The 25,013-nt window shown below is 43.8% G+C and overlaps 1 protein-coding gene across 5 annotated transcripts in view; it reads left to right on the top strand.

Moving 5' to 3' along the window:
• The window catches only part of USP25 (ubiquitin specific peptidase 25), a 153,128-nt gene that overhangs the window by 78,683 nt on the left and 49,432 nt on the right, over positions 1-25,013 (top strand). For all 5 annotated transcript variants that reach the window (XM_074997567.1, XM_074997597.1, XM_074997587.1 and 2 more), the window contains 8 exons: positions 9,931-10,068; positions 11,568-11,644; positions 12,921-12,994; positions 15,194-15,342; positions 17,941-18,068; positions 21,020-21,115; positions 21,394-21,555; positions 24,150-24,358. In XM_074997567.1, coding sequence (XP_074853668.1) covers positions 9,931-10,068; positions 11,568-11,644; positions 12,921-12,994; positions 15,194-15,342; positions 17,941-18,068; positions 21,020-21,115; positions 21,394-21,555; positions 24,150-24,358 — 1,033 coding nt within the window. The remainder of the gene's footprint in view (positions 1-9,930; positions 10,069-11,567; positions 11,645-12,920; positions 12,995-15,193; positions 15,343-17,940; positions 18,069-21,019; positions 21,116-21,393; positions 21,556-24,149; positions 24,359-25,013) is intronic.

The following is a 25,013-nucleotide window of genomic DNA, read 5'->3' as shown; positions in this document are numbered from 1 at the left end:
TGTAAGTGGGGGCTGGATTTCGCATAAGTGGGGGTCCAGCTTTTTTCCAGGCAGAACACATGTTCTGCAGCTAGGGAAGCCACAGAAAGGTAAGCCCTGAGCTGGAGATGGCAGCTGGGGACAGTTAAGCCTGGGGTTGGTTAGGGCTGCAGGGGGGTGTGGTGTGGAGTTGAGCACAGGTGGTGAGCTGGGCCGCAGGGGGCGGGGAGTTGAGCAGGAACCAGAGCTGTGCATGGTGGTAAGCTGGCAGGGGATTGCACCGGGGTGGGGCGGGGCTGGCTGGCTGGACGGGCGGGCGTCTTGTGAGCCGAGGGTTTGCACTGGAGCCGCAGGGGTGGGGAGGCAGGTGGGTGGCTAGTGAGCCGGCAGGGGGTTGGAGAGGACCTGCATGGGGTGGGAGGGAGAGGCGAGCAAGCAGCTAGTGAGGTTTGCAGCAGAGCTGTGCGGGGCATGGGGAGAGCAAGTGAGTGGCTTGTGAGCCGGGGAGTTGCACCGGAGCCTCAGGGGGAGGGAGGCAATCAGGCAGCTTGTGAGCCGGCAGGGGGGTTGCACCAGAGCCATGCAGGGCGGGGGGACAAGCGGGCAGCTTGTAAGCCAAGGGGGTTGCACCGGAGGCGTGGGGAGAGTGGGGGAGGCGGGAGGCTTGTGAGCCAGCAGGGGGGTTGTACTGGAGCTGCACGGGGCGGCAGCTTGAATCAGAGCCGCTTGCGGGCAGTTTAAACCGGGCTGGAGGCTGAGCTGCAGCCATGTGAGAGTGGTAAGCCAGAGCCAGGCATGGTTGTGCATGTGGTGACTGGAGCTGGCGGGGAGCTGATCTGGGGCCATGCGGAGCTGAAGCAGTTTGAGCCAGGGAAGGGGGAGCGAGTTAGGCAGAACTGGAAATCATGGTACAGTTTACAATAGGAATCGTGGTCGGACACGTAAGAGCAAGGACACGTACTCTGAGTTGTGTGCTCTGAGACCTTACTGTATTTCCATTTTAATCTAAAATTTACAGTGCCCTACATTATAAATATGTTTCTTCTACGAGTGTCCCCATGGGTGCTCCACAATAGGTGTCGGGCTCACCCGGCGCCGCAGATCGGAAACTTTCCAGCAGTTTCTCCTGGATCGTGCATGCGCTGGCGCGCGCCGCTCCCTTGCACATCCCTGGCCACGTGCGCAATCCAGTCCCCGCCAGTTCCTTCTCAACCGCCATCGGCTGGAGACGGAATCCGCTCAGGCTACGACCAGAGTCAGATTAGATAGAGTTTTTACGTGTAAATTGTTGTTTTTCTTTTCAAAAAAAAGAGAAGAGAGAAAGCAAGAGAGTAAAAAAAAAAAAAAAAAAGCCATAATAAAAAGGGAGAGAGGAGCGGAGAAGACGCGTGGACGTGAAGGCCAGAAGGCATCCCGCCGCTGCAGGCTGGTGTCTGCAACGGGTAAACAGGCATGAATTAAGTGCTAAGTGCCCTATTAACAGCAAAAAGACTCACCGCGATGTCCTCTTCAGGCTTCAAAAAGTGAGAGTCCTGCCCTGAAGCTATGCCGGCCTCCAATGGGCATAGCAAATGCATTCGGTGCCTGGGGGAATCACACGTTACCCAGAAGTGTTCCCACTGTGCTAAGCTCACAGCCAGGGCCAGAAAAGACAGAGAAATGCGGCTGAAAATGCTCCTGTTTGATAAGGCTCTCCAGCCTGACTTGCCGGAGAGGCCTCAACCAGAGGGACCCCCTGGGCTCCACAAAAGGAAGACGGCTTCCCTCACCCCCTCTTTGCAGAAATGGAGGAAGCTCTCTCCAGCCCGATCCCTGCTGGCGGTCTCAGCGAGCGGGACGGGCGGAGCACACAGCCCCCAGCCGCATACTCAAACAAGCGGCAGTGCAGCAGTGCACGTGGCAGAGGCTGAGCCTCCGATTACCAAACAGCCAGCATGCGCAGCACTCAGAGCGGCGGCCAGGCAAGCGCCGGAACCAGCGGCACCGCCACAGGCGGCACCGGCCCCTGCAGTGCAAGCGGTGCAGGGCCAACAGGCACGGAGCCTGCAGGCACCGGAGGATGTTATCCGTGCGGCTCTGCAACTGAGCAGGCTGAGTGCGGCGCTGACAGCGGGGCCGAGATCCCCAGCACGGGAGGGGGCGGTGCCAGCCCCGCAGGGGAGGGGAAAGGCGAGAGCGAAAACCCGGCACCACAGCCCTTCTCCAGACAGGGCTGCAATGCTGCTATCTACAAGCCCTCCCCTTATGCTGCACATGCCACCCAGAAGATCTGGGTCTCCACCGGCCTATCCAGAGCCTCCTTCTCCGTTCCTCCAACCAACGTCACCATGGCTTGGGCCACCTTCGCCCTTTCTGGGATTGGATCCCTTGGAGTACTATCACAAACCAGCTTCACCGTTATCTGAATCGTCGTGGAGATCTCGCTCTCCCAGACATCGGGGGTACGCACCCCGAGAGTGGTCCAGGTCTCCATCCCCGGACCCGTGCCCACGCTGCCATGGTCGTTCTTATCATGCTGGACACAGACACCCCAGGCATACACCTAGGGGCAGGTCCCCCCCGGCCGTCCAATAACCCCGTGGTCACTCCTGGCCGGGCATGGAAACACAGCTATCTCAAGGGGAGTTAATTGTAGAACCCCGAGACTTTTCTTTGCAAGCCTACAGTGAGTGGGTGTACCATCGACCGCAGGAACCTGAGAGTTCGAGGGAGGTTTACCCTAGTGGTTCCTCCTCGTCCTCCCCTGACGAGGCCATGGCCCCCGGGGACGTTGCTCCCCCGGACGACTTCGCTCCCCCTGACGACCTCAAACAGTTTCAGGAGCTGTTTAAAAGGGTGGCTTTCATGCAAGGCATCCAGACGGCAGAGGTACAGGAGAAACATCACAAACTCCTGAAAAATTTGAGACCCACGGCTGCATCCAAAATCGCTATCCCACTCGACGAAGCCATTATGGAGTCAGCCACTACCATATGGCAGACCCCGGCCTCCGCTCCGCCTATGAACAAGAGAGTGGATAAGAAGTACTTCGTCCCGGCGAAGGACATGGAGTTGCTCTTTTAGTCACCCACAATGAAACTCACTGGTGGTAGAATCGTCTCAGCAGAGATCAAAGACTTCTCAGTACAAATCGGGGGGTTCAGACAAAGATGCCAAGAAGCTAGAGCTGTTTGGCAGGAACGTATATTCCTCCTCCACCCTGCTATTGAGAATGGCAAACTATGCAGCACATCTAGCGAACCATAATTTTGATAATTACTCCAGGCTTACTTCTCTCATGGATTCGCTTCCGGAAGATAAGAAGCCGGTGCTAAAGGCGATTGTGCAAGAGGGCTACGCGGCTTCGAGGACGGGAGTCCAGATCGCCCTGGATGTGGTGGACATGGCGGCACGCTCAACGGCTACAGCAGTGGTCATGCATAGAGAATCCTGGCTCCAGACATGGGGTATCCCAAGGGATCTGCAGGCGAAGATTGTGGATCTTCTTCCCTTGGACATGCAGAAGTTGTTTGCAGACTCAACCGACTTGGTCCTCCACTCCAGTAAGGACTCCAGAGCTACACTTAGAACCCTGGGTATTTATATCCCTCCATATAGGAAGAAAAAGTATTACCCTCAGCAAACACGATACCCATACCAACCACAGCGTGCTCAGTACCAACGGGGCTACGACCAAGGGCGACGTCAACAGCAGCAACAGTATAGAACTCCCAGGCGATGTCCTCAACAAAGCCGCGCATCCTCGGGGCAGGCCCAAAGGCAACAAGTTTGACGGGCAGGTCGAGGGCTGCACTATCACTACCATCGCGCAATGCCATTCCCAGCTAATGTTCCATCATCGCCTCTGACCGTTCCACCCCCAATGGCAAAAGATCACCGCAGACAAATGGGTACTGGAGATCATAGCCACGGGTAACGCGATCCCCTTCCAGTCACTCCCACCGCCGAAACCTCCGCCCAGGCCCCACCTCAGGGACGCTTCCCACGAGGCAAGACTTAAACAGGAGGTGGACCATCTTATGTTCATGGGGCGGTGGAAAGAGTGCCGCAGCAATTCCAGGGGAAAGGCCTTTATTCACACTACTTCCTTACAGAGAAGAAAACAAGAGGTTGGAGGCCTATCCTAGATCTTCGGGGCCTCAACCGGTACTTGCGCAAACAACGTTTTCAGATGATGACAGTCGCCTCCATACTCACGGCACTGGACGATGGAGATTTGTTTGCAGCCCTCGACTTACAAGATGCTTACTTTCATATAACGATCCACCCGGCACACAGGTGCTTCCTCCGTTTTATGGTTGGCAGGGAGCATTTCCAGTACAAGGTTCTTCCGTTCGGCCTCTCCTCGGCCCCCAGAGTCTTTACCAAAACCCTGGCAGTGGTGTCAGCCTACCTGCACAGACGGGGTATTCATATTTCCATACCTGGACAACTGCCTATTGAAAGGGGCCTTGAAGGCAGAGGTCCTATGCATGATACGTGTCACAGCGGACACGTTTTCTTCGCTGGGCCTAGTCATCAACCTCGCGAAGTCAAAGACCGACCCCACACAAGACATAGAGTTTATAGGGGCATGTATAAACTCTATTACAGCAAAGGTGTATCTGCCCGACGCCCGCTTTTGCGCCATCAGTTCGCTGGTGCAAGTTATTACATACAGCTCCACGGTGCCGGTCTTAACGTGCTTGCAGCTGCTAGGCCACATGGCGGCGGCGACGTTTGTGGTGCAGAATGCCAGATTGCATATGCGCAGCCTACAACATTGGCTGGCGAGCATCTACAGGCCGGCATCCCACACTGTCCACAGGGTGGTGTCACCCACGACAGAGGTGCGCAGATCCCTGCAGTGGTGGGTAGACCCCAAGAACCTGCTAACAGGGGTACCCTTTCACCAACCACAAATCTCTATTTTTCTTACTACCGACGCTTCCCACATAGGATGGGGAGCACACATTGGCGACAAGGTGACGCAAGGACTATGGTCCCCTGCGGAACAGTCACTGCACATAAATATACTGGAGCTCAGAGCAGTGTTCAATGCCTGCAAACACTTTCGAGACCACATACAGGGCAAAGTAGTCGGGATCAATACAGACAATACCTCCACCATGTTTTATATAAATCGATAAGGAGGAGCCCGATCCCGTGCCCTATGTGCGGAAGCAGTCTGACTGTGGATCTGGTGCATCGCCAACAATATAATGTTGAAAGCCTCGTATTTGCCGGGCACTCACAACGTGAAAGCAGACCAGCTGAGCAGGCGCTTTGCACTCACGCACGAATAGCAAATTCGCTCTGATCTGCTACGACTGATCTTTCACACATGGGGGTTTCCCCAGATCGACCTGTTTGCCACTCAGCACAACAAGAAGTGCCCCCAGGACTGCTCCAGGGCAGGATTGGGGCGGGGGTCCCTGGGGGATGCATTTGCAATTTCATGGAAGGGCCCCCTACTTTATGCGTTTTCCCCCACAGTGCTCATCCACAAGGTCTTGCAGAAAGCCAGAAGGGAGAGAGCCCGCATGATTCTAGTAGTCCCAACGTGGGATCGACAGCAATGGTTCCCCTTGCTTCTGCGCATATCGGACCGCCCACCGCTCCCCCTTCTGGTGGCGCCGGACCTACTCATGCAGGCCCAGGGGTCCATAATGCACCCACACCCTCAAGGTCTGCGCCTAGAAGCATGGCTAATCCATGGCTCAGCTCCCTTGAAAGCACATGTACGGAGGGAGTACAACAAGTCCTGGAAAGTAGCCGAAGGACCTCCACTAGGAAGACCTACAAGCAGAAATGGACTCGATTCACTGCATGGTGTTCCACCAAGCAGTTAGCTCCCCTTGCTGTGCCTATAGTTGTAATACTAGAATACTTATTGGACCTCAAGAGGGGTGGGCTTTCCCTATCCTCGCTAAAAGTCCAGCTCGCCGCTATATCTGCTTTTCGGCATGCAGAAGAAGGGCCCACGGTATTTGCCCATCCTATTGTTACCAGGTTCCTGAAGGGGCTGGTAAACCTGCACCCCCCTCGGAAACCGCTTCCACCATCGTGGAGCTTGGACTTGGTGCTCAGCAGGCTAACCGGTCCCCCTTTTGAACCATTAGCCACAGTTCCCCTACGTCTCCTTATGATAAAAACAACCTTCCTCCTTGCAATTACGTCAGTTCGCAGGGTGAGTGAGCTCGCAGCAGTTATGGCAACGCCGTCCTGCACAGTATTCTCAAAGGAGGCGGTAACTTTACGGCTGCACCCAGCCTTTCTTCCGAAGGTTTCTTCAGAGTTCCACCTTAACAAACCCATAGTTTTACCCTCGTTTTACCCGAAGCCTCACAGCTCCAGCAAGGAGGCACGCCTACATCTCCTGGACGTGAGGAGGGCGTTGGCCTTCTACATAGACAGAATTAAGTCCTTCTGGAAAACGGACAGACTTCTAGTCTCTCTCGCTCCCAGGTCAAAAGGAGAGGGTCTCTCTTCACAGAGAATCTCGAAGCACATTGTGTCCTGTATAAAAATGTACTACGAACTTCAAAAGACTCCTTTGCTGGCCCCGCCTAGGGCTCACTCCACCAGGGCGGTGGCGGTGTCAACAGCCCTTTTCAAGGGCATCGCATTAAAAGACATCTGTAGAGCGGCGACCTGGTCATCCTATGACACCTTCTCCAAGCATTATGCCCTACATTGGGTATACCAAGAGGACACCCGTCTGTCGACAGCAGTCTTTTCGGGGGCAAGCTGCACATAAATCCGATTACCCACCTCCTATCTTGGGTTACTGCTGGGTAGTCACCTAATGTGGAGCACCCACGGGGACACTCGTAGAAGAAGGAGAAGTTACTCACCGTAGTAACGATGGTTCTTCGAGATGTGTCCCCGTGGGTGCTCCACCACCCGCCCATTCTCCCTGCTTCGGATCTCTGTTTAGTATTTTTCAGGAGCATCCAAGGTGGTTGGTCAAGGAACTGGCGGGGACCGGATCGCGCATGTGGCCGGGGACGCGCAAGGGAGCGGCATGCGCCGGCGCATGCGTGATCCAGGAGAAACTGCTGGAAAGTTTCCGATCTGTGGCGCCGGGGGAGCCCGACACCTATTGTGGAGCACCGATGGGGACACATCTCGAAAAACCATCGTTACTATGGTGAGTAACTTCGCTTTGTTTGTGTAAAACTAGTTAATTTACTGTGCCAGGAGTCATGTTGAAATAATTTTGAATTTTACGAATTGTTATAGACAAAAACATATAAATTATTTTTCTATTAATTCTTTCTAACTAGTTTTTTTGATACCTGCAATTCCCTTTTGGTCGTAGACACAAATTCGTTAAAACTGAGTTTACACTGTACTAAATGAACTTTGTCTTGTAGACATTCACTGTTTCTACCTTTTTCTAATGCAAAATTCTTTTTGGAGGGCCTGTAAAACAGCAATGCCCTCCTTCCCAATGCTTTCCCAAAAGATAGCACCTGCAGGCTAGTCTACAATATAAACCATATAAAAGATGAGCATTAAAAAGGAAGTATCCTGCCAGAAGAACACCATTAAAATCTGAATTTCTGTCTAAGAGTCTAAAATAGGAGCTATGAATACTTAAATAAAAATCTGATTTAATTTTCAAAAAGCCAGTTTTTAAACTTCAAAAATAATTACTTTTATTAAGTTTGGAAAGAAGACTGTAGTATGATGCTCTGTGAACTTTGCTCTTACCTTTTTGACTTTTTGTGATATAGGCTGGAAGAGAAGTTATGTCTGCCTGGAGACCTATATGAATATGGAAATACTTAATACACATGCAGAATTTATTCTCAGTTCTAGTTCCTGTTTTAAAAAAAAGTGTGTCAATTTTTATACAAATGAATCCTAACATACCAGGTAGCATTCCATAGACCTGCCTAAACTAGTCTGCTGTTTGATTAGATTATACAGTTGTTGATTGCAGAGCAATCAATACCAGTTTAACTAGAAACTTGACATCTATACCATGTTAGGGTGCTGGTACATTTAATTTATGTTCAGAATAAGTAGTGTTTCCATCTGTCTTAATGCACATAATTGATGATCAGCCAGAGAGGTATGGTCGATGTTGTTCAGTACCTCCCATGTTCCCTGTAAGCTTTTTGCCTTCATGCTGTTTGTTACTCAGGAGAGATTCACATGCTACCCAGCTGATTAGCAGAGTGCTCACAGGTTTTTATTTCTCCTTGTGGTGCATGTTTGCACATGCCTTGTGTACATTCTGGATGGAGGTAGATGTTCTGGATGGAGGTAGAAAAGATTAGCTGAAACATGGGCTGTAGCATGGGTTAAATTAAACTTCAACATTTGTTGTTTAGTTGGTTTTGATTTTGCAGGTGAGAAGTATTTGTACCCTATCCTCATATTAGTTTTGTTTCTCTTCTAGAAGTTAGAGAACTACATATTACCCACCAGGCATTCTCAATAGGATTGGAGGAGGTAGAGCCGGCCATTTTGTTAGGTGATCTTGCCCCAGTCCCATCAAAGGAGCAATAATGTTAGACACCATTTTTGCAAATGTATTGCCCTCCTCAAGCACACGGTATTCCAGTGAGTTTGCTGAAACTGTGAGCTCATCAGGAGAGAAGCTAAAAATCTGGGTAGAAAAGATTGTTTCTGTTATATATATTTTTTAGGGTTTTTGCAGACCAGTTTTAAATGTCTGCTGATAGGGTTTCTGCTTTCTTTGGGTGACTTTTACAGACCAATAACTCAAAACTTTCAGCAGTGAGATTGATCTGTTTAAATTCTTTTTCTTAACATTTAATCTTTTTTGTTCTTTGTTTCTTCTTGAATCCGCTCTAAACAATTCCTCCCTCTCCTCAGTGTGCCTAAGCACTAAATATTTCTGGGCAATTATATTGTCACTACAGCCCATTATGAGTTATCCAGGACATTTTAAATCTTTTTAAATCTCATTGCAAAGTGAATATTATAGTTAATCAAATTGTATACAGGAATAGTTAATATTCAAGCAGTCATGGATTACATTTGATCTCATGTAGGATTTCCACTTTATATGAAGTGAAATGCTATTGTATTGAAAGGTAGTAATATCTTGGTCTTTAATTGTAAGCAAAAAGTATCTTTAGCCTGTATAGTTAGGCATGAAATTCCTAAATTTTGTTTACAAATGTCATCAGTGTCATCATAAACACCCAAGTTTATGGGAAAAATAATTCCATCCATCAACATAGAAGTTTAGAGATAGGCAAAATAAATGTTTCCTGAAAATTTTAAATCTCTGCACTTTTAAATTAGGCTCACCACAAATGGATTAGTCTCAGAGGGGTAGTCGTGCTAGTCTAAAGATTCACAAATAACAAGCAGTCCTGAGTCACCTTAGAAACACATTTATTAGGTCAAGATATTTCATAGGGAAAACCTACCTCCTCACTTGAAAAATGGAAAGGAAAAACAGAGAAGAGAGGAAGGGAGAAAAAGAAAAAAAGGCTACCTGGAGTAGTGAATGAATAGTGAAAAATAGATACGGCTTGCTCCTGCAACGATATTTATCTTGTATATTTTTACGTGATATTGACACTTTTGTGCTTGGACAGTATCTCAAGTATTAACAAGTGATTCTTAACATCTATTGTCATTAAATATTAGTCTGTTGGTACAGGTTGACCCTCTCTAATCTGGAACACTCTCATCCAGCAAACTCTGTAATTCAGCATGATTTTAGTTACCTATGATAAGTGGTCATCCAGCTATGGCCAAGTTTCCCATGGTCCCATAAAGTTTGTTTCCAGCCCCCCAGTCCTGGTTCTTAGTGTTCTGTGCTGTTATTTAATGTCTTCTTAGAGCCCAGTAAGCAACATAAGTGTTGGTAATGTACTAGAAAATGTTCTCCAGTTCACATACTGTCTTTATAGTTACAAGACTGACAAAGTACTTCATGTAAAATTGTTGAATGTTTGTTTATGTTCTTTTTAAATTCAGGAACATAGGAATTTGCCTTTCATGCGTGAGTTGAGGTATCTGTTTGCACTTCTCGTTGGTTCAAAGAGAAAGTACGTTGATCCATCTAGAGCAGTTGAAATTCTTAAAGATGCATTCAAGTCAAATGACTCTCAGCAGGTAACATTCGTAAGGTTTATATTTAAAATTGGATCTCTTCCTTATGGTCTCTGAATAGTAGCAACTATTTAACTTACATGAAAAGCAAAATATACTGTGCTTACTTACATTTGCTGATAATGAGATTGCTAATTCTCCCTTGTTCACCTGATTGTTATCCACATGCAACATTTTCTGTTGTCTTTGGAGTTCTGCTGTCATAAACAAGGTATAAATCCACTTTCCAAATGGAAAGAGGCTTGTGGCTGAGTGTTGCTAACACAGTCCGTGCTGTCCTCCCATTCCCAAACAATACAGCAACAACTTCAAAGCAATGGTAACTGTTACTTTATGATGATTATTAGTAGATCCATATTCTTGTGTTCCAGCCTCACGTGTAAGATTCAGAAGTTAAACAGAGTTAGTGCTCTTTGGCAGAGCCTTACTGTGGCATATACTAGAGCAGGGGTGAGCAAACTTTTTATGTCGGGCCCCACTTTTCATCCCTGCAATTAACAGGGTCCCCAACCAATCTAATATAATCCAAACTGATGGAAATTTTTGTGCTCATATATATATAAAAAAATTCTTTTGGCATGTGTAAGAAATGTGTCTAATGTAAAAACTTTATTAATGGGTATATAAATGAGAATACACATACAGAAAAACAATAGCATATTTCAGCATTTTAATGAGATGGATGAGCTTGAGACCCAGCAGTCGATTGGGCTACCTCCTCCAATGAAATTTCATGCCCCCCGAGAGGGCCCACCCCCATCTTTGCTCACCACTGCACTAGAGCCCTGAGTGGGATTAGTTTTAATCCCATCCTCATTACAGCACACAATACACATCCCTCCCCACTCCCACTATTGTGGCAGTGCGTCTGTGGTCCTATTTGAGGCCTCTTCATGAGTGCTGTGCAGGACTTCACAACTCATTGGCTCTATTAACCTTGACATGTTGGTTTCCCAGATTTGTGAGAAGAAGATAGATACTTATTCTTTTAAGGGGCTTTTATGTTTTGTCTAAATCAGAGGTGGGCAATAGATTTTGATGGCAAGCCACTACAAGATTTTGGTAAGCTGTTAAGGTCTACACCTTTCTGTGGTGGAGGTGTTGGGTCTGGGGCAGAGGTTGTATCTGGCCCACGCATGGCTGTTATATTTTACTGTTTGTATTACTTAAATCTGTCATTTTATCTATGTGGACTTAGATGTCTGAGTCATTTGTTTAGAATACGCTGATTTCAGCATTCCATCAGTCACTACAGGCCACGTAACTAAGTACTTAGAGATGTATTGGAGCAGTTGCTCTATGAGATCTGCCAGGGCAATAGGGATGACTGACCAGTACTGACTGTTGAGGAACATGATGTGTTCTGAAAGCCCAGATCGGAAAATCATTATGGCCTTGAAACACTGATTTTGGACTTCTTGTATGTGTAACGGCCATTGTTCGCACTTACTGTTCAAGAATACTCATAAATATGTAATTATCATTTTTTATTTTCTTAACAGCAAGATGTGAGTGAATTCACTCATAAACTACTAGATTGGTTAGAAGATGCCTTCCAAATTAAAGCTGAAGAGGAGAGGTAAGCGTGTTTTAATATGCAAAAATGATCTTCATATAAATCATCTAGTTTCTATCACCATGAACATTTAAACTGATTTTTAAAAGATAACTGATTCCTCTGTCCTTTCAGTCAACCAATCGTCCATATTATGAAAAAGAATTTTGAAGACTGGAGATAGGTTAGGTCCTATCTATGTGGAAAGAAACGGGGCTGATAATATTTAGTGCAGTAGCGCCTGTAGTGTAATTTATGGCTCCAGATATTTTATCACTTCTTATCTAATCCTGTTCGGAGGTATTGTTCATCTTTCATTGAACTTTTTTTTTTTTTTTAAATCTTTCAGGTATAAATGCTAATTGGCTATTTTACTGAACGTAAATTTTACTGAATCTATGTATCCGTGAGAATTTTCGTGTTTTACCTACAGTAACAGCCCTGTCAAGTTGCTTGTGTGAAGACTTCTGTTGAACTCAGTGACAGTTATATGTGATCTTAACGTAGTCTTATTTGTTTTCTTGTTAATATTGCCCCTCACCCCTGTTTCTCAAAACTTATTTATTTTGTTACTGGAACACACCCTCTTATAGGAGATCATACAAAAGCTGGTGGTTGTTTTTTTGTTTTTTTTTTTTTTAAATAGCATATACCTCCTTGGTATTGTCAGTAAGTTTTATATATTTTGCTATCTTATCTTTTTCATCTTGGTAAATGTGGGGAACAAGGCGTTTTCTCTTTAAAGAAATTTGTTTTTAAATAGAGTAGTTCAGAAACTCTTCAGTTTCTTCTTACAAAAGATGACTATTCACTGTGTCACTCAACAGCTGTACGTTCTTTTGAACAATGAATATTTTAGAAGGGTGGAGGGAATGAGCTTGTATGAGTATAAGCAATGTTTTGTATTGACTGCAATTCTGAGTTTAGATATGCATGGAAATTTGCAAAATAAAATATACTTGCTTTGTGAATCTACTTGACCATTGTGAATATGTAAATAGAATATCTCCAGATGTGAGGAAGTGGGTCTGCCCCACAAAAGCTAATCACCTAATACATTATTTTGTTAGTCTTTAAAGTGCCACGTGACTCCTGGCTTTTTTTATTAGAATACAGATTAGCACAGCTACTTTTCTGTTAGTGAATAGATGAAAGTACAAAACTTGAGAATTACAATAGAAAATGTATAATGCTACTACATGTATGTAATAAATGCAACCACTTGCTACATTTTGTAACTGTTCACTTATGTGACACGTTGTTGGTTTGGATCATACAGTCAAATATTTTATGTTTTTAGGGATGGAGAAAAGCCAAAGAACCCAATGGTAGAATTGTTTTATGGAAGATTTCTAGCAGTGGGTGTGCTTGAAGGTAAGCATTTTATTGTACTTGAACTAGAAAAAAAAAAAAGTCAGTTGATATGTTCTTTTAAAATTCTCCAAGAGGTTTCCTATCTTGTTTCACTTTTTAAAAAAGAGCTGGAGAATTATGCACTGGTAAGTCTAACTCTGATACCTGGAAAAGATGTTCTTGTTATTAAGTAGTCAGTTTCTAAGCCCATAAAGAATAATAGGGTTTTAAAGAATCACTAGCATGTATTTGTCAAGAACAAATCATGCCAAACCAACCTAATTTCTTTTCTTGGCAGGGTTACTTTCCTCTCATGGATAGGAGGAAAGCAGGACAGTGATAGCTTTATTTTAGTAAGGTTTGTGACCCAGTCTCACGTGACATTCTCATATGCAAAGTGGGAAACATGTCCTAGGTGAAATTACCATATGTTAAGTACACAACAGGTTAGAAGATTATACTCATAGAACAGTTATCAATGGCTCAGTTTCAAACTGGGCGACCCTCCCTAATGTGGTCCCATAGCATATCAGTCCTATTGTTCAGCATGTTTAGTAGTGTGGTAACATGTTGGTGAAAATTTTAAAAGCAGTCACATTCCAGGGTGCAGTCCAGAGCAATGAATTGTTTTGTTGTCATCTGCCCTGCAGCCTTGGGTGCCTTATAGTGCTTTGTTGCTATAATGCCAACTGGGCGCCCCTCTGTGAACAGCCAGAGTGCATACGTGTCACACCCCGAGAGTCCATGTTTAGAGGCTGCCGGCCAGTGACTTCTGTCACAAACTGTCCGTGGTTTCCACTTGCAAGGTGACCCCAATACACTCCCAATCCTAAAGTCACCCCTCCACCCCCAAAGTGTTCTCCACCTTCTAGCCCTCTCCAGTTATTAGCATTCCATTGCCCCTGAAAGAGGTCAGTGTACAATTCACTACTTAGACTAGAGTTACCAGAGAGTTTAGTTTATTCTTTGAATACAAAACCAGATTAGTTTTGATTTAAAGAAAAAACAAGATTTTGTATTAAATACTAAGAGATTTTAAGTGAAGTATAGGTATAAGGCATTAAAGTCAGAAATACTTACAAGAAAAGTAAATAGAGAACACTTTATAAAAACTAAAATTTAACAAACTTAGATTTCAAGGGGACACTTGCTAACAGTTTCCAGTAGCAGGCCACAGTCCCTCTCAAAGTCCAAAGACTGGTTCCTTTGTCTTCTCAAGTGAAAGAGCAAGGTAGAGAACAATTTCTTTGAGTGATTTTTGCCCTTTCATTTTATAGTCTCATCACCCTTTGAAATGCGTTTTCATTAGGATTACTTTCTAAATAAATTTCCTTCAAGCTATGATGCTGTAGACTTGGGATGTTATGGTGGAAGAGGTTCAGTGGTGTCTGTTACAATGAAAATCAATCTGGTGCTGTCCCCACTTTACTCTTAAACCATGGGTGTCCAACCTTTTGGCTTGCCTGGGCCGCATTGAGTGAAGATAGTCTTGGGCCGCGTACAAAATATATAATATAGTTAATGTATATAAACCACATAATAATGTTAAAAGTTTATGATCTTGTGGGGCTGCATTACTAGCTGTCCAGGGCTGCATGCGGCCCGCGGGCCTCAGGTTGGACATGCCTGTGCTAAACAATGACCCCTTGACTGGATATTGCCAATTAACTTTGATCCCTGCATCAACATGTCCTTTGTTTTCCAATGTGCAACTACCAATTGGAGAATAATTTATTAGACAGTCGTGCTGCTGAAAAGTATCTAGGGTTTATAGTGGATCTCAAATTGAATGAGTCAGCAATGTGATGTAGCTGTACAAAAGACTGTTGTTGGTCTGGGGTGTGTTAATAGGAATAACATGATGTGCAGGAAGTAATTGTGCTGCTGTCTTCAGTGCTGGAAAATTTGTCAGCAGTTTTTAGTTTTGGGTTTCATGCTTTAGGAATGATGTGGACAAATGTAACTGTTGTGGTAGTTAACTCTGGAGTAAGAGGGCGCAGTGATGATTCTGCGACCTCCCTTGGAGGCTTTTAACAAGGTAGAGAAACATCTACCAGGGATGGACTAGCTTTTCTTCAGTCCTGCCTAAGCATAGGGGGTTGGACTTGATGATCTCTCGAGGTTTCTACATATTTGATTCTAACACATGACCGACTAGAAGCGTAAATGATAAATATTTTTGTGTGAGGCCATAATTGTTAACACCTCTCTCCTGCTAAGGTAAGAAATTTGAAAACACAGAAATGTTCGGCCAGTATCCGCTCCAGGTTAATGGCTTTAAAGATCTGCACGAATGCCTAGAAGCAGCCATGATTGAAGGGGAGATTGAATCTTTACATTCAGAAAATTCTGGGAAGTCTGGCCAGGAGGTGAGTTAAACGTTTGGTAGCTGTAGGTGCTGACAGTGCCTTTTTATTAGGATGTAGATCTGGAGTAAGATTATTAACCAAGAGGGTAGATTCCCACACAGCGTTGTGCTGGTAATCGCACAGGCTGCTTCTGTAGTGGTGAAAGTCAATCCTAGTTCATGCATGAGTAGCATGCATTTATTTGTGAAAGGAATGCAAATGGCTGCTGCGCATCTGACAAATCCTGTGAAAGGAGTTGTTTCAGCATCAGGCTCTGGAGATGTGTACACTGATGCAAAAAATTGCTAAGTGAACATCCTCTTATGCTCCTGACTGTGCATTGTGTCTGAAGAGTGTGGCTGGAGATGTCCTACTGCTGAATTATGGGTCCATCTCTTTGTTTCTGAGATGACAGTGAGGGTCACACGACCATCGTTTTTTGTGTGGGCCTCTCTGCTTTTATTGCATACAGTTGGTAGGGTAGACAATAGACAATTGTAATGGTAAAAGGTGGGGGAGGCTGTAACACAGTACTCATTTGCATGACTGCTCCCTGCCTTGTTTGCATATTGAACCACTTTGTCATAGAGAGAATGCATAGGCTATGATGGACTGCGTTCTCTGACTATATAGACAGTGGCTATGGATGCCTTGCTATTTGCCTCTGCAGACTTTAAGCTTCTGCATAACAATAGCTGGCATTTTGCAGATAACAGTTCTGGACTGAATTTAACATACAGATTACACAAATGCACAATGTTCTTTGTAGCGCACTTATAGATGTTAACTCTGATTTAAGGGTTCTTTTGTTTGTTTTTTAACATATAGTTAACACTCCATTTTCTGGAGTGGGCTGGATTACTTAAGAATTTATAGTTAGAAATTTGTTTTTATTTGAATAAATTAGGATCTAAATATACAATACACATGCAAAAGTATAAGGTAAGGGAATGATTTTTTTTATGCCACATTCTTTCAGTTTATGTATTTTCAGTGGGCAGGTGTGTGCTACAGGGGGTTATTAAGCAGCTTCAGCTATGTGAAGGGCGTAGCTGAATTTGATATAGGTAGATCTGCTTACCATGGTGTCTTTGCCACAGCTCCTTGACAGGAGACGCTGTCCCACTGACACTCTCCTGTTGACTCCCTTTTCATTTTTCATTGAGGTGGATATCCAAATTCATGGAAGAGTGATCAGCGGTCGATTTATTGAGTGTACACTTGACACAGTAAATTGACCTCTGTGGAAACAGTTGATCTGGCTGGTAGTAAAGACAAGCTCACTGTACATCACAGCTATCTGAAGAATGTGAACTTGTTCCTAAAAGGATTGTGTTGCCTCCCTAAGTTCAGATGGAGATCTTCCTTTTGTGTATAAATATGTTAAAATAATAAAACGTTGTTTCCTTTTAAAGTGATGTAAAAATTATCTTTTAATTACAAAACATAATACAAGCATCCTCCAAGTCGTAGCTGTAATTTTCAATTTCCTAATGCTGACAGAAGTTTTAAAATTTTTCTTCTGCACCAATTCCTTTTGCCATTAGCTGTTTAAGTTTCAGATTTGCCTACCAATCCCAAATCTGGGCTGCTTTCTTTTCAGCTGGCATTCCTTGTTTAGTTTTTTGTTTTGGTTTTGGTTTTGATTCTGGTCATTTGCATTCAAACAACTTCAGCATAAATTGTTTTTTGTTTTTTATGATAAAGCTTTAGGGTAACAACTTTCCTGAAGCAGACAAACATTCAAACAAAGATTTTTACTCAAATATCCCAGTGCAATATGAAGCACAGTTTTTTAATGAAAGTTGTAATCTGTTTTTGTGTGTGCGTGCATGCATGTGTGTTGTGAACACATTATATAATAATTTGTAGCAAACAGAAAAATAACCAGATGCTGCTCTGGAGTATCCCTTTTTACCTGTTGTAAATTAATAAACCTGTCTTCATGAAGGCAGAAACAAAACAACCCTACACTAAACTCTAAAGAGCTACTGACCCTGGTAAAACCAGGAAGATAGTATATACAAGTCCCAGCAAAGAAAAATAACGTTGCACATTTGCCAATCCAAGAAGACGTCAGGCATACGGTAAATTAGTCACATATAATTTGCTTTGGGACATAGTCAACAGATCCTGAAGTCTTTGGAAATGTTGCAGAAGGCTGAATATCTCATAGCTTTAAAACTTCTTCATGTTGACATTTGTCCTAGTTGGTGATGTAAGGAAACAAATTTTGGCAGCTGGGAGGTCTTGGAAGGTAACAAACTTACGAGGTTGCAAACACTGGTGATTCATAATTTACCCTGTGACATTGTTTCTGATGATGATTAGTTCTGTACTAAACAGGTGGGTTAGGAAATATACTGAGAATTCTTGTTTAGCTTATGTGGTCAACCCAGTGAATTCTTTTGGTGACAAAATGGCTCTAATGATATGAAGTTTCACTAGAAATAGTCTCATTTAAACTAGCAGTGAAGTGAAGTAGGAAGTGACACTAGTCTGTTGTCAAAATCATATTTTCCCTCACAATGTTGGCGATATCATTGGAACCGTATGACCAAACTGTTACTGTATGGTTGAAAAGAATTCACTGTATGCTTTTTCTGTTTGTTTATTCAGCATTGGTTCACTGAACTTCCTCCTGTCTTAACTTTTGAGCTCTCAAGATTTGAGTTTAATCAGGCTTTGGGAAGGCCAGAGAAGATCCACAACAAATTAGAATTTCCTCCCATTTTATATCTGGACAGGTACAGTATGATGTAGTCTGTTGGGCGTTAAAGCAGGTTGATGGATGAAATCATGTGGAATTGGTTAAGCTGTTGGTTTTCCTTACGTGGGTTAAATCATAATGGTTCATTCTAGAGAGAATTGCTTACCTGTTAATGGTTTGCTATGATCCTTTTTTTAGATTCACATACACTACAAAATTTTTAGGTATGCTGCTTTTAAAATTACTGCAACTCGCTCTAGTTTTTGACCCCGTTTATAACTAGTCAGCTAAATGATTACTCTGAACAGTGTTACCCCACAGAATTGTATACTGGTAGGAACATAGAAAATCAAACTCACAAGGTGTCCCCTTTGGCTCTGGTACTCTTGTTCCTCACCAGGCCTGCTGACAGTAATTCTGGGCCCCAGCACAATCAATGGGTCTCCTGTCCTGCTCCCATGGACAGAACCCCAGGCCTCCCCCCAGATGTCCTGCCCAGAGAAATCCCAAGTTCCATCCCTCAATCAGAGGACCCCTGGTTGGTTGCAACCCTATCTCCCACTTAGCTGGAGGTGCCCCTTCCACCCTGCTTCCACTTTCTGCCACCCTTAATGAGAGAGCTGCCCCCACCAGGGTCCTGTTCCCAGCTCCTTCCCCTCTCTGGCCCCCCAAGAACCCCTTTCCCAGCTCTGCCTCTCAGTATTCCTGTGCCAAGCTTGCCTGCTTCTTCCTCTGCCACCCTTTAGTCCAACTCTGCCCTCCAGTTCTTCTGTGCCTAGATTGGCCCCTTTCCCCGCTCTGCCCTGTGCCCAGCCCATTCCTACCCCATCACTGGTCCTGCGCCCCACCCTTGCTCAGCTCTTTTCTTCCAGTCACTTCTACCTACTTTCTCCCTTACTCCATCAAGCTTTTCTCTTCCCATCCTGATTTCTCCACACCCTTCAGCCCTCGCTCCCTCCTTCTCTTCCCAGCTTGGCTCTCCCATCCCTGCTCACTCACACGGTTACAACATTCAGGCCTCCCTCCCTCCCTGCAGCTCTGTGGATCTGAGCAATGGGGCTCCCCACAGTCCTACTGCACAGCTACAGCAGTGCTGTTCAAAAGGACCAGCGCAGAAGCAGCCCTAGGCCTCCTTAAATTCAATGGGTCTCCATGCAGTTGCCCTCTTTGCCCACCTCTGTCAGCAGGACTGCTCCTTCCTCGCAAAGTGTGAGGGAAGTTGCTTGGAGTGTTTGCTCCCGTCAGTCACCCAAAGTGGAGATGTCACGAAGCTCAAATTAAGGTATGTTGACTCCAACCACGTGAACAATATAGCTGGAGTGGCACATCTAAATTTGACCTTCCCCTTTAGGGTAGACCTGACCTGAGACATGCATGTGGAATACCTTACTGCATTGACTAGTAAGCCAATTAGTGGTTCTTTGAGTGCTACATCCACCCAGCCAATAAAGGTGCTCTACTAGTTCACAGGGTGAAGGGGTGAAACACTGTAAACTGCTGCTGACATGGTGTAAAACAACCTTATGTTTATGAGGACAGGGCATTTTTGCAATTCAGAAGAGCTGCTGTCTGAACATAACTAAAACTGTGCTTCTTGTACCTGTCAAAAGGCATGCTGAGATGTAGTTATATTAACGTATTTGTGTTTCATGTGTAGACAGAACTTGGGAATCACACTTTTTTGAAAGATTTGTAATTTCAAATACAATGCCAAAGATTATCGTAAATTTGTATTTCGTAGAAGTAATTCAAGTCAAACTTAAATTAATTAAAAATATGCCTCTGAATAGTGAATACACAAATGTTACTATCTTAGGCCTGGTCTGTGCTTAACTTAAGTGGATATAGGCTCTTAAGATGAAAAATTCACACTCCTGAGTACTGTGGTTAATCTGACCAAACCTGTCCAGAAGGCACATGGTTAGGATGATTCCAAAATTTGTTCTGTTGGCCTAGATATCGTTGCTTGAGGAGGTAAATTAGTAACATTAAGTTGGTGGTTGGGGTGGGGGGAACCTTCCAAAACTGTAGAGAGTATCTATTACAGTCCTGTAGTATTGTAGCCGTGCTGTTGGAAGTACTTATGGTGTAGTCATGACCTTATAATTAGTGTCTCTTGTTATGTGTTTTTTAATACATTGTGGCTACGTCTACACGTGAAGCCTACTTCGAAGTAGCTTATTTCGATATAGTGACATCGAAATAGGCTATTTCGATGAATAACGTCTACACGTCCTCCAGGGCTGGCAACGTCGATGTTCAACTTCGACGTTGCGCAGCACCACATCGACATAGACGCAGCGAGGGAACGTCTACACGCCAAAGTAGCACACATCGAAATAAGGGTGCCAGGCACAGCTGCAGACAGGGTCACAGGGCGGACTCAACAGCAAGCCGCTCCCTTAAAGGGCCCCTCCCAGACACAGTTGCACTAAACAACACAAGATCCACAGAGCCGACAACTGGTTGCAGACCCTGCGCATGCAGCATGGATCCCTAGCTGCGGCAGCAGCAGCCAGAAGGCCTGGGCTAAGGGCTGCTGCACACGATGACCATAGAGCCCCGCAGGGGCTGGAGAGAGGGCGTCTCTCAACCCCTCAGCTGATGGCCGCCATGGCAGACCCCGCAATTTCGATGTTGCGGGACGCGCAACGACTATACAGTCCCTACTTCGACGTTGAACGTCGACGTAGGGCGCTATTCCTGTCCCCTCATGGGGTTAGCGGCTTCGACGTCTCGCCGCCTAACGTCGATGTTAACTTCGAAATAGCGCCCGACACGTGTAGCCGTGACGGGCGCTATTTCGAAGTTAGTGCCACTACTTCGAAGTAGCGTGCACGTGTAGACACGGCTTGTAAGTGGAAGAGAAATGGTCGTAGTGAATGAAACTTAGTAGGTGATAGTGAATGTGCATGACAGTTTTATAGAGTTCAGTGTCACTATAGAGATGCAGAAAGGTGACTCCTTGTCTACCATTTTTCCTAACAGATACATGCACAAAAACAGAGAAATCACAAGAATTAAACGGGATGAGATCAAGAGACTAAAAGAGTATCTGACCGTGTTACAGCAGAGATTAGAACGGTACTATAGATGATTTTTCAATACGTAAATGAAAATGACATAGAATTGTAGGCTATGCAGAATAATTCATTGTCTTTTTTTATATATAAGTAAGTGTTCCGAAGTTTCTCACATACCTTATTTTCCATTCCACTTGCAGTTTCTGTGGAAAGTTTATTTAAGCAAAATAGTTAAGTGCATGTTATTTATTATGACAGGTTTATTTTACTTCATTGTAGTCTGCCAGAAACACTATTTTGTTTGAGCGTTATGTATTTATACATTTCTATGGTTAACAGATACTTAAGCTATGGTTCTGGTCCCAAACGATTCCCCTTGGTAGACGTCCTACAGTATGCACTGGAGTTTGCCTCAAGTAAACCGGTTTGCACTTCTCCAATTGATGATATTGATGCTACTGCTCCATCTAGTGGTACTGTAACAACACAGACAATACCAAGGTAAAAATGAGACCTCATATTTGTGTGTTCTCTGTTTAGCATTTCTGGTTTTAAGAGTTTATTTTTAGGCAAATTATGGATCTGTTTTAAGGAAAGAAGTGTGCCTCCACTCTGAAGGAGTAGGAAGAGGAGGCTATGAGTGTAATTTTAAAATATATATGTATTGATCAATAATAGTAAAAATAACACCTTTTCCTCCCTTAAAAGCCAGAGTTCGCGACTAACATGTGAAGACCTAGAATTTGCTGCTCCTACTCATTAACATTTTTCAGTAACTCAGAATTGCTATATATGGAATATTTTGTTATGTATTTATAAGACCCTATTCTCAGATTTTTGTTTTGGTAGAGATTTGACAATTTTAAACTAGAAGCCATATTGGTATATATGTTATGAATTATTTGTAAGAAAATGTTATCTTATGAGCACATATGTTCTCTGTTAATATGTCTAAATGTAAAAGCAAAAATTTCCTAAAAATGGAAAAAGTTATAAGTAGATTATTAAGAGTGGCAATATACAAGATTTTATAGGTAAATAAATTATACACCACTGGAAAAATACATTAGCAGAATCCCAGAATTTTGCTCCTGCACATGCCTCCAGTGTTGCAATCATTTTGCATTTCTAAGTCTGTTGTGTGCGTTCTGCTCTTCTTGTACTGCATTACTTAAAATTGTTGTTTGATCATTTTAGTCACTCACACAGATTTGCTTTTTTACTTCATTTTATGTATGTATTGGTATACCTATGCTGGCAGAGGTAAAACTTTGCCCTTATTTGTACCCCTTTGAAGTAAACGGAGTTGAAAGATTTCTCACTTAGATCGGACATAGCGCTATGAACTCCGTGACAATGAATCAATGCTTTTATACCAACTGATTCATTATGAAAGTAGGTCCCCATCCAGCAAAGCAATTAAAGACTTGCGTAAATTGCTGAAGTAAATGAATTGAAGGTTTTTTAAAAGTGCTCAAATGCTTTGCTGATACTTCTGTGATCACCATGAATATAGAAACTTCCTTTTAACCAAACAGATGATAGACTCCAATAAGGTAACACTGCTTTCCTAAATTACACAGCAGCAAGTACTTTGCTGTTTAAAATTGTGCTGTGTACTGAATTAATTTTGTGAGATGTGAGTATTGTGACTTTTAGGCCCATGTGTTGAAATATAACACAAACAGATGAACATAATGTTGGCTATAAGTGGTTCCTGTGTTGTCCAACTCACAGGAGTCTCCAGCCTTCCTCAGGTATCCTGAGAAGGCATAATCCCAAGTAAATAGATGTGTGTTTTGGTGTGAAGGTGAGGAAATATGAGCTCTGTCATACATACAGATCTGGAAACAAGGTATCAACCTCGCAGCTGATGCCAAAATGCAGAGATAAAAGGGCAAAGGTGGTATCTGAGTCTGTGTATACACTAGATTGTTTTTTTAATTTCCCACCATAGCTATCAGTGGCAATAGTCATAGTATCTTCTGGGGGAATTTTTTGCACAATACACTCATCCCTCATTTAATGAGTACTTTACCTATGAGTACTCGCCATCACCCTCCACTGCCAATCAGTCTTAGCTCAATACTAGTTCCTGTGCTTCTACCCCAGTCTGCCCCTCCCCCCCACTAGTCCTTCTGAACCTCAGTCTGTGGGACCCCATCAGGTACCCTGTCCTGATACCCTGTTCCTGTCCACTCCGCCTCGTTGCTGTCCCTGTGGGCAAGATGCCGTGGAGAAAGTGGCCTCTGCTCCCTTCTTCTCTGCAGCTGAGTGCTCAGGTACTGAGCTGGCTGCTCTTCTGGTACCACAGCAGTCATTGCTGGGAGAAAGATGTAGTTGCTGTGACATTCTGCTATATGGTGGAATCTGTGGGGAATGCAAATTGTGTGTGTGCACAGTGGTGCATAGTTCCTCTGGGAGTAAAGTGTGGCAGTGTGAATGCAGGTATTTACTCTGCTCCAAGAAGCTATGAAGTACCAGAAGGTGTGGTGACCAAAGCTCTCATTCTTGCAAGCATTGTTGGATTAAGATCACCTGTAGGAATGGTGGAAATCTGAAGAAAAAGTGTATTATGAGCAAGGTGTAAAACAAAAAACAAACAAACAAAAAATAGTACTTAAAATTTGCAGTTTTAATTTACATTAGGAAAAAAAATTGCCTTGAAGAAATCACGTATCTGTTTCCTCTTTGAGATGAACAGTGCACAGATTGACCCACTGTGATTTGTTAAGTAGTTTTGTAATACTACCGAGAAGTTCTGATCAGTTTTGAATGAAGTAAATTCTGACTTGACAGGTTTAATTGTGGTTGAGTCTCTTGTAATTCTGGTTGTCACATGGCATTCTATGAGGACAGAAGTTACACAGTGGTTCTGTTTCATGTGTAAAGTATTCTCTCTGTTTTTTATTGTTTTAACTTGGTAACTGCTCTCTTTAAAGTACTTAAAATGGCTCATTAAAAAGAACAAAAATATAGGGATTGGTTGCCTTAAATTGCAGTTCTAATCACTGTATCTGTGAAGTCAATTTCGCTGGTTTATAGCTTGTGTGTAGGAAGTTTAATGTCTTGTTTCATGTTTTAAACAAATACAGCACAGCAGAGCAACAGGGGCCTTCATCTTCAGACATACCAAGCACATCACCTGTACAAAGATCAGTAATACACAAACCATTCACACAGTCCCGTATTCCTCCGGATCTGCCAATGCATCCAGCACCAAGACACATAACCGAAGAAGAGCTTTCAGTGTTAGAGGGCTGTTTACATCGTTGGAGGACTGAAGTAGAAAATGACACTAGAGGTACTGTGAGAAAGCTGTGACCTGCAGTTGTTTTTGAAAAGCAGTACTAAAAATGTTTTTGTTCTAGGGGAAAAAAATCTTTATGCTTCATTTCAATAATTTTTCACAATTTTTACTTGACTTAGGTTTGTCTTCAGTAGGGGAAGAGGAAGGGAGAAAATCTAGTACTAATAAAAATGTCAGTCTGTCTCAGATGGTAAAGCATCCACCTCTGGCCCAGACTTTGCATTTTCACAGTGGAATTGGGTTTGTACCCTATGGAGGCATTGCTGTGCTATGTGATATGGAGAGGGTGGTCGAAAGAGAAGTGGTACTTGCACTGGTAAATTCTTCTGTCATTGTCAGTGTGACAGGCAGTTTAAGGAGTTATGCCAGATTGTGTCTGGCCCTTTTGTGGTACACAATCTGGACTCTTTTGGGAGAGTGCAGTAACCTTCTTTGCAAAAGTTACTTACAATCACAGGGCCTTCATTTGGGAGAGTATGGCCTGATCCCTTGGTGTGGGATACAAGGAAGGAAGCCAACTATTCAAACATGGATTGTGGATTTGCATTCAGGCCTGAGAAACTCCAGTGTCTGACATGTGAATGATTGACATTGGGTTTTAAATAACATTTAAATAACATTAGAAATATTCTTATTAAAACATGTAAGT

Source organism: Carettochelys insculpta, chromosome 1 (genome assembly GCF_033958435.1).
Source record: "Carettochelys insculpta isolate YL-2023 chromosome 1, ASM3395843v1, whole genome shotgun sequence".
Lineage (NCBI taxonomy): Eukaryota > Metazoa > Chordata > Testudines > Carettochelyidae > Carettochelys > Carettochelys insculpta.
The sequence above is the reverse complement of the archived record's forward strand: the minus strand, read 5'-3'. Positions and strand labels throughout refer to the sequence as shown.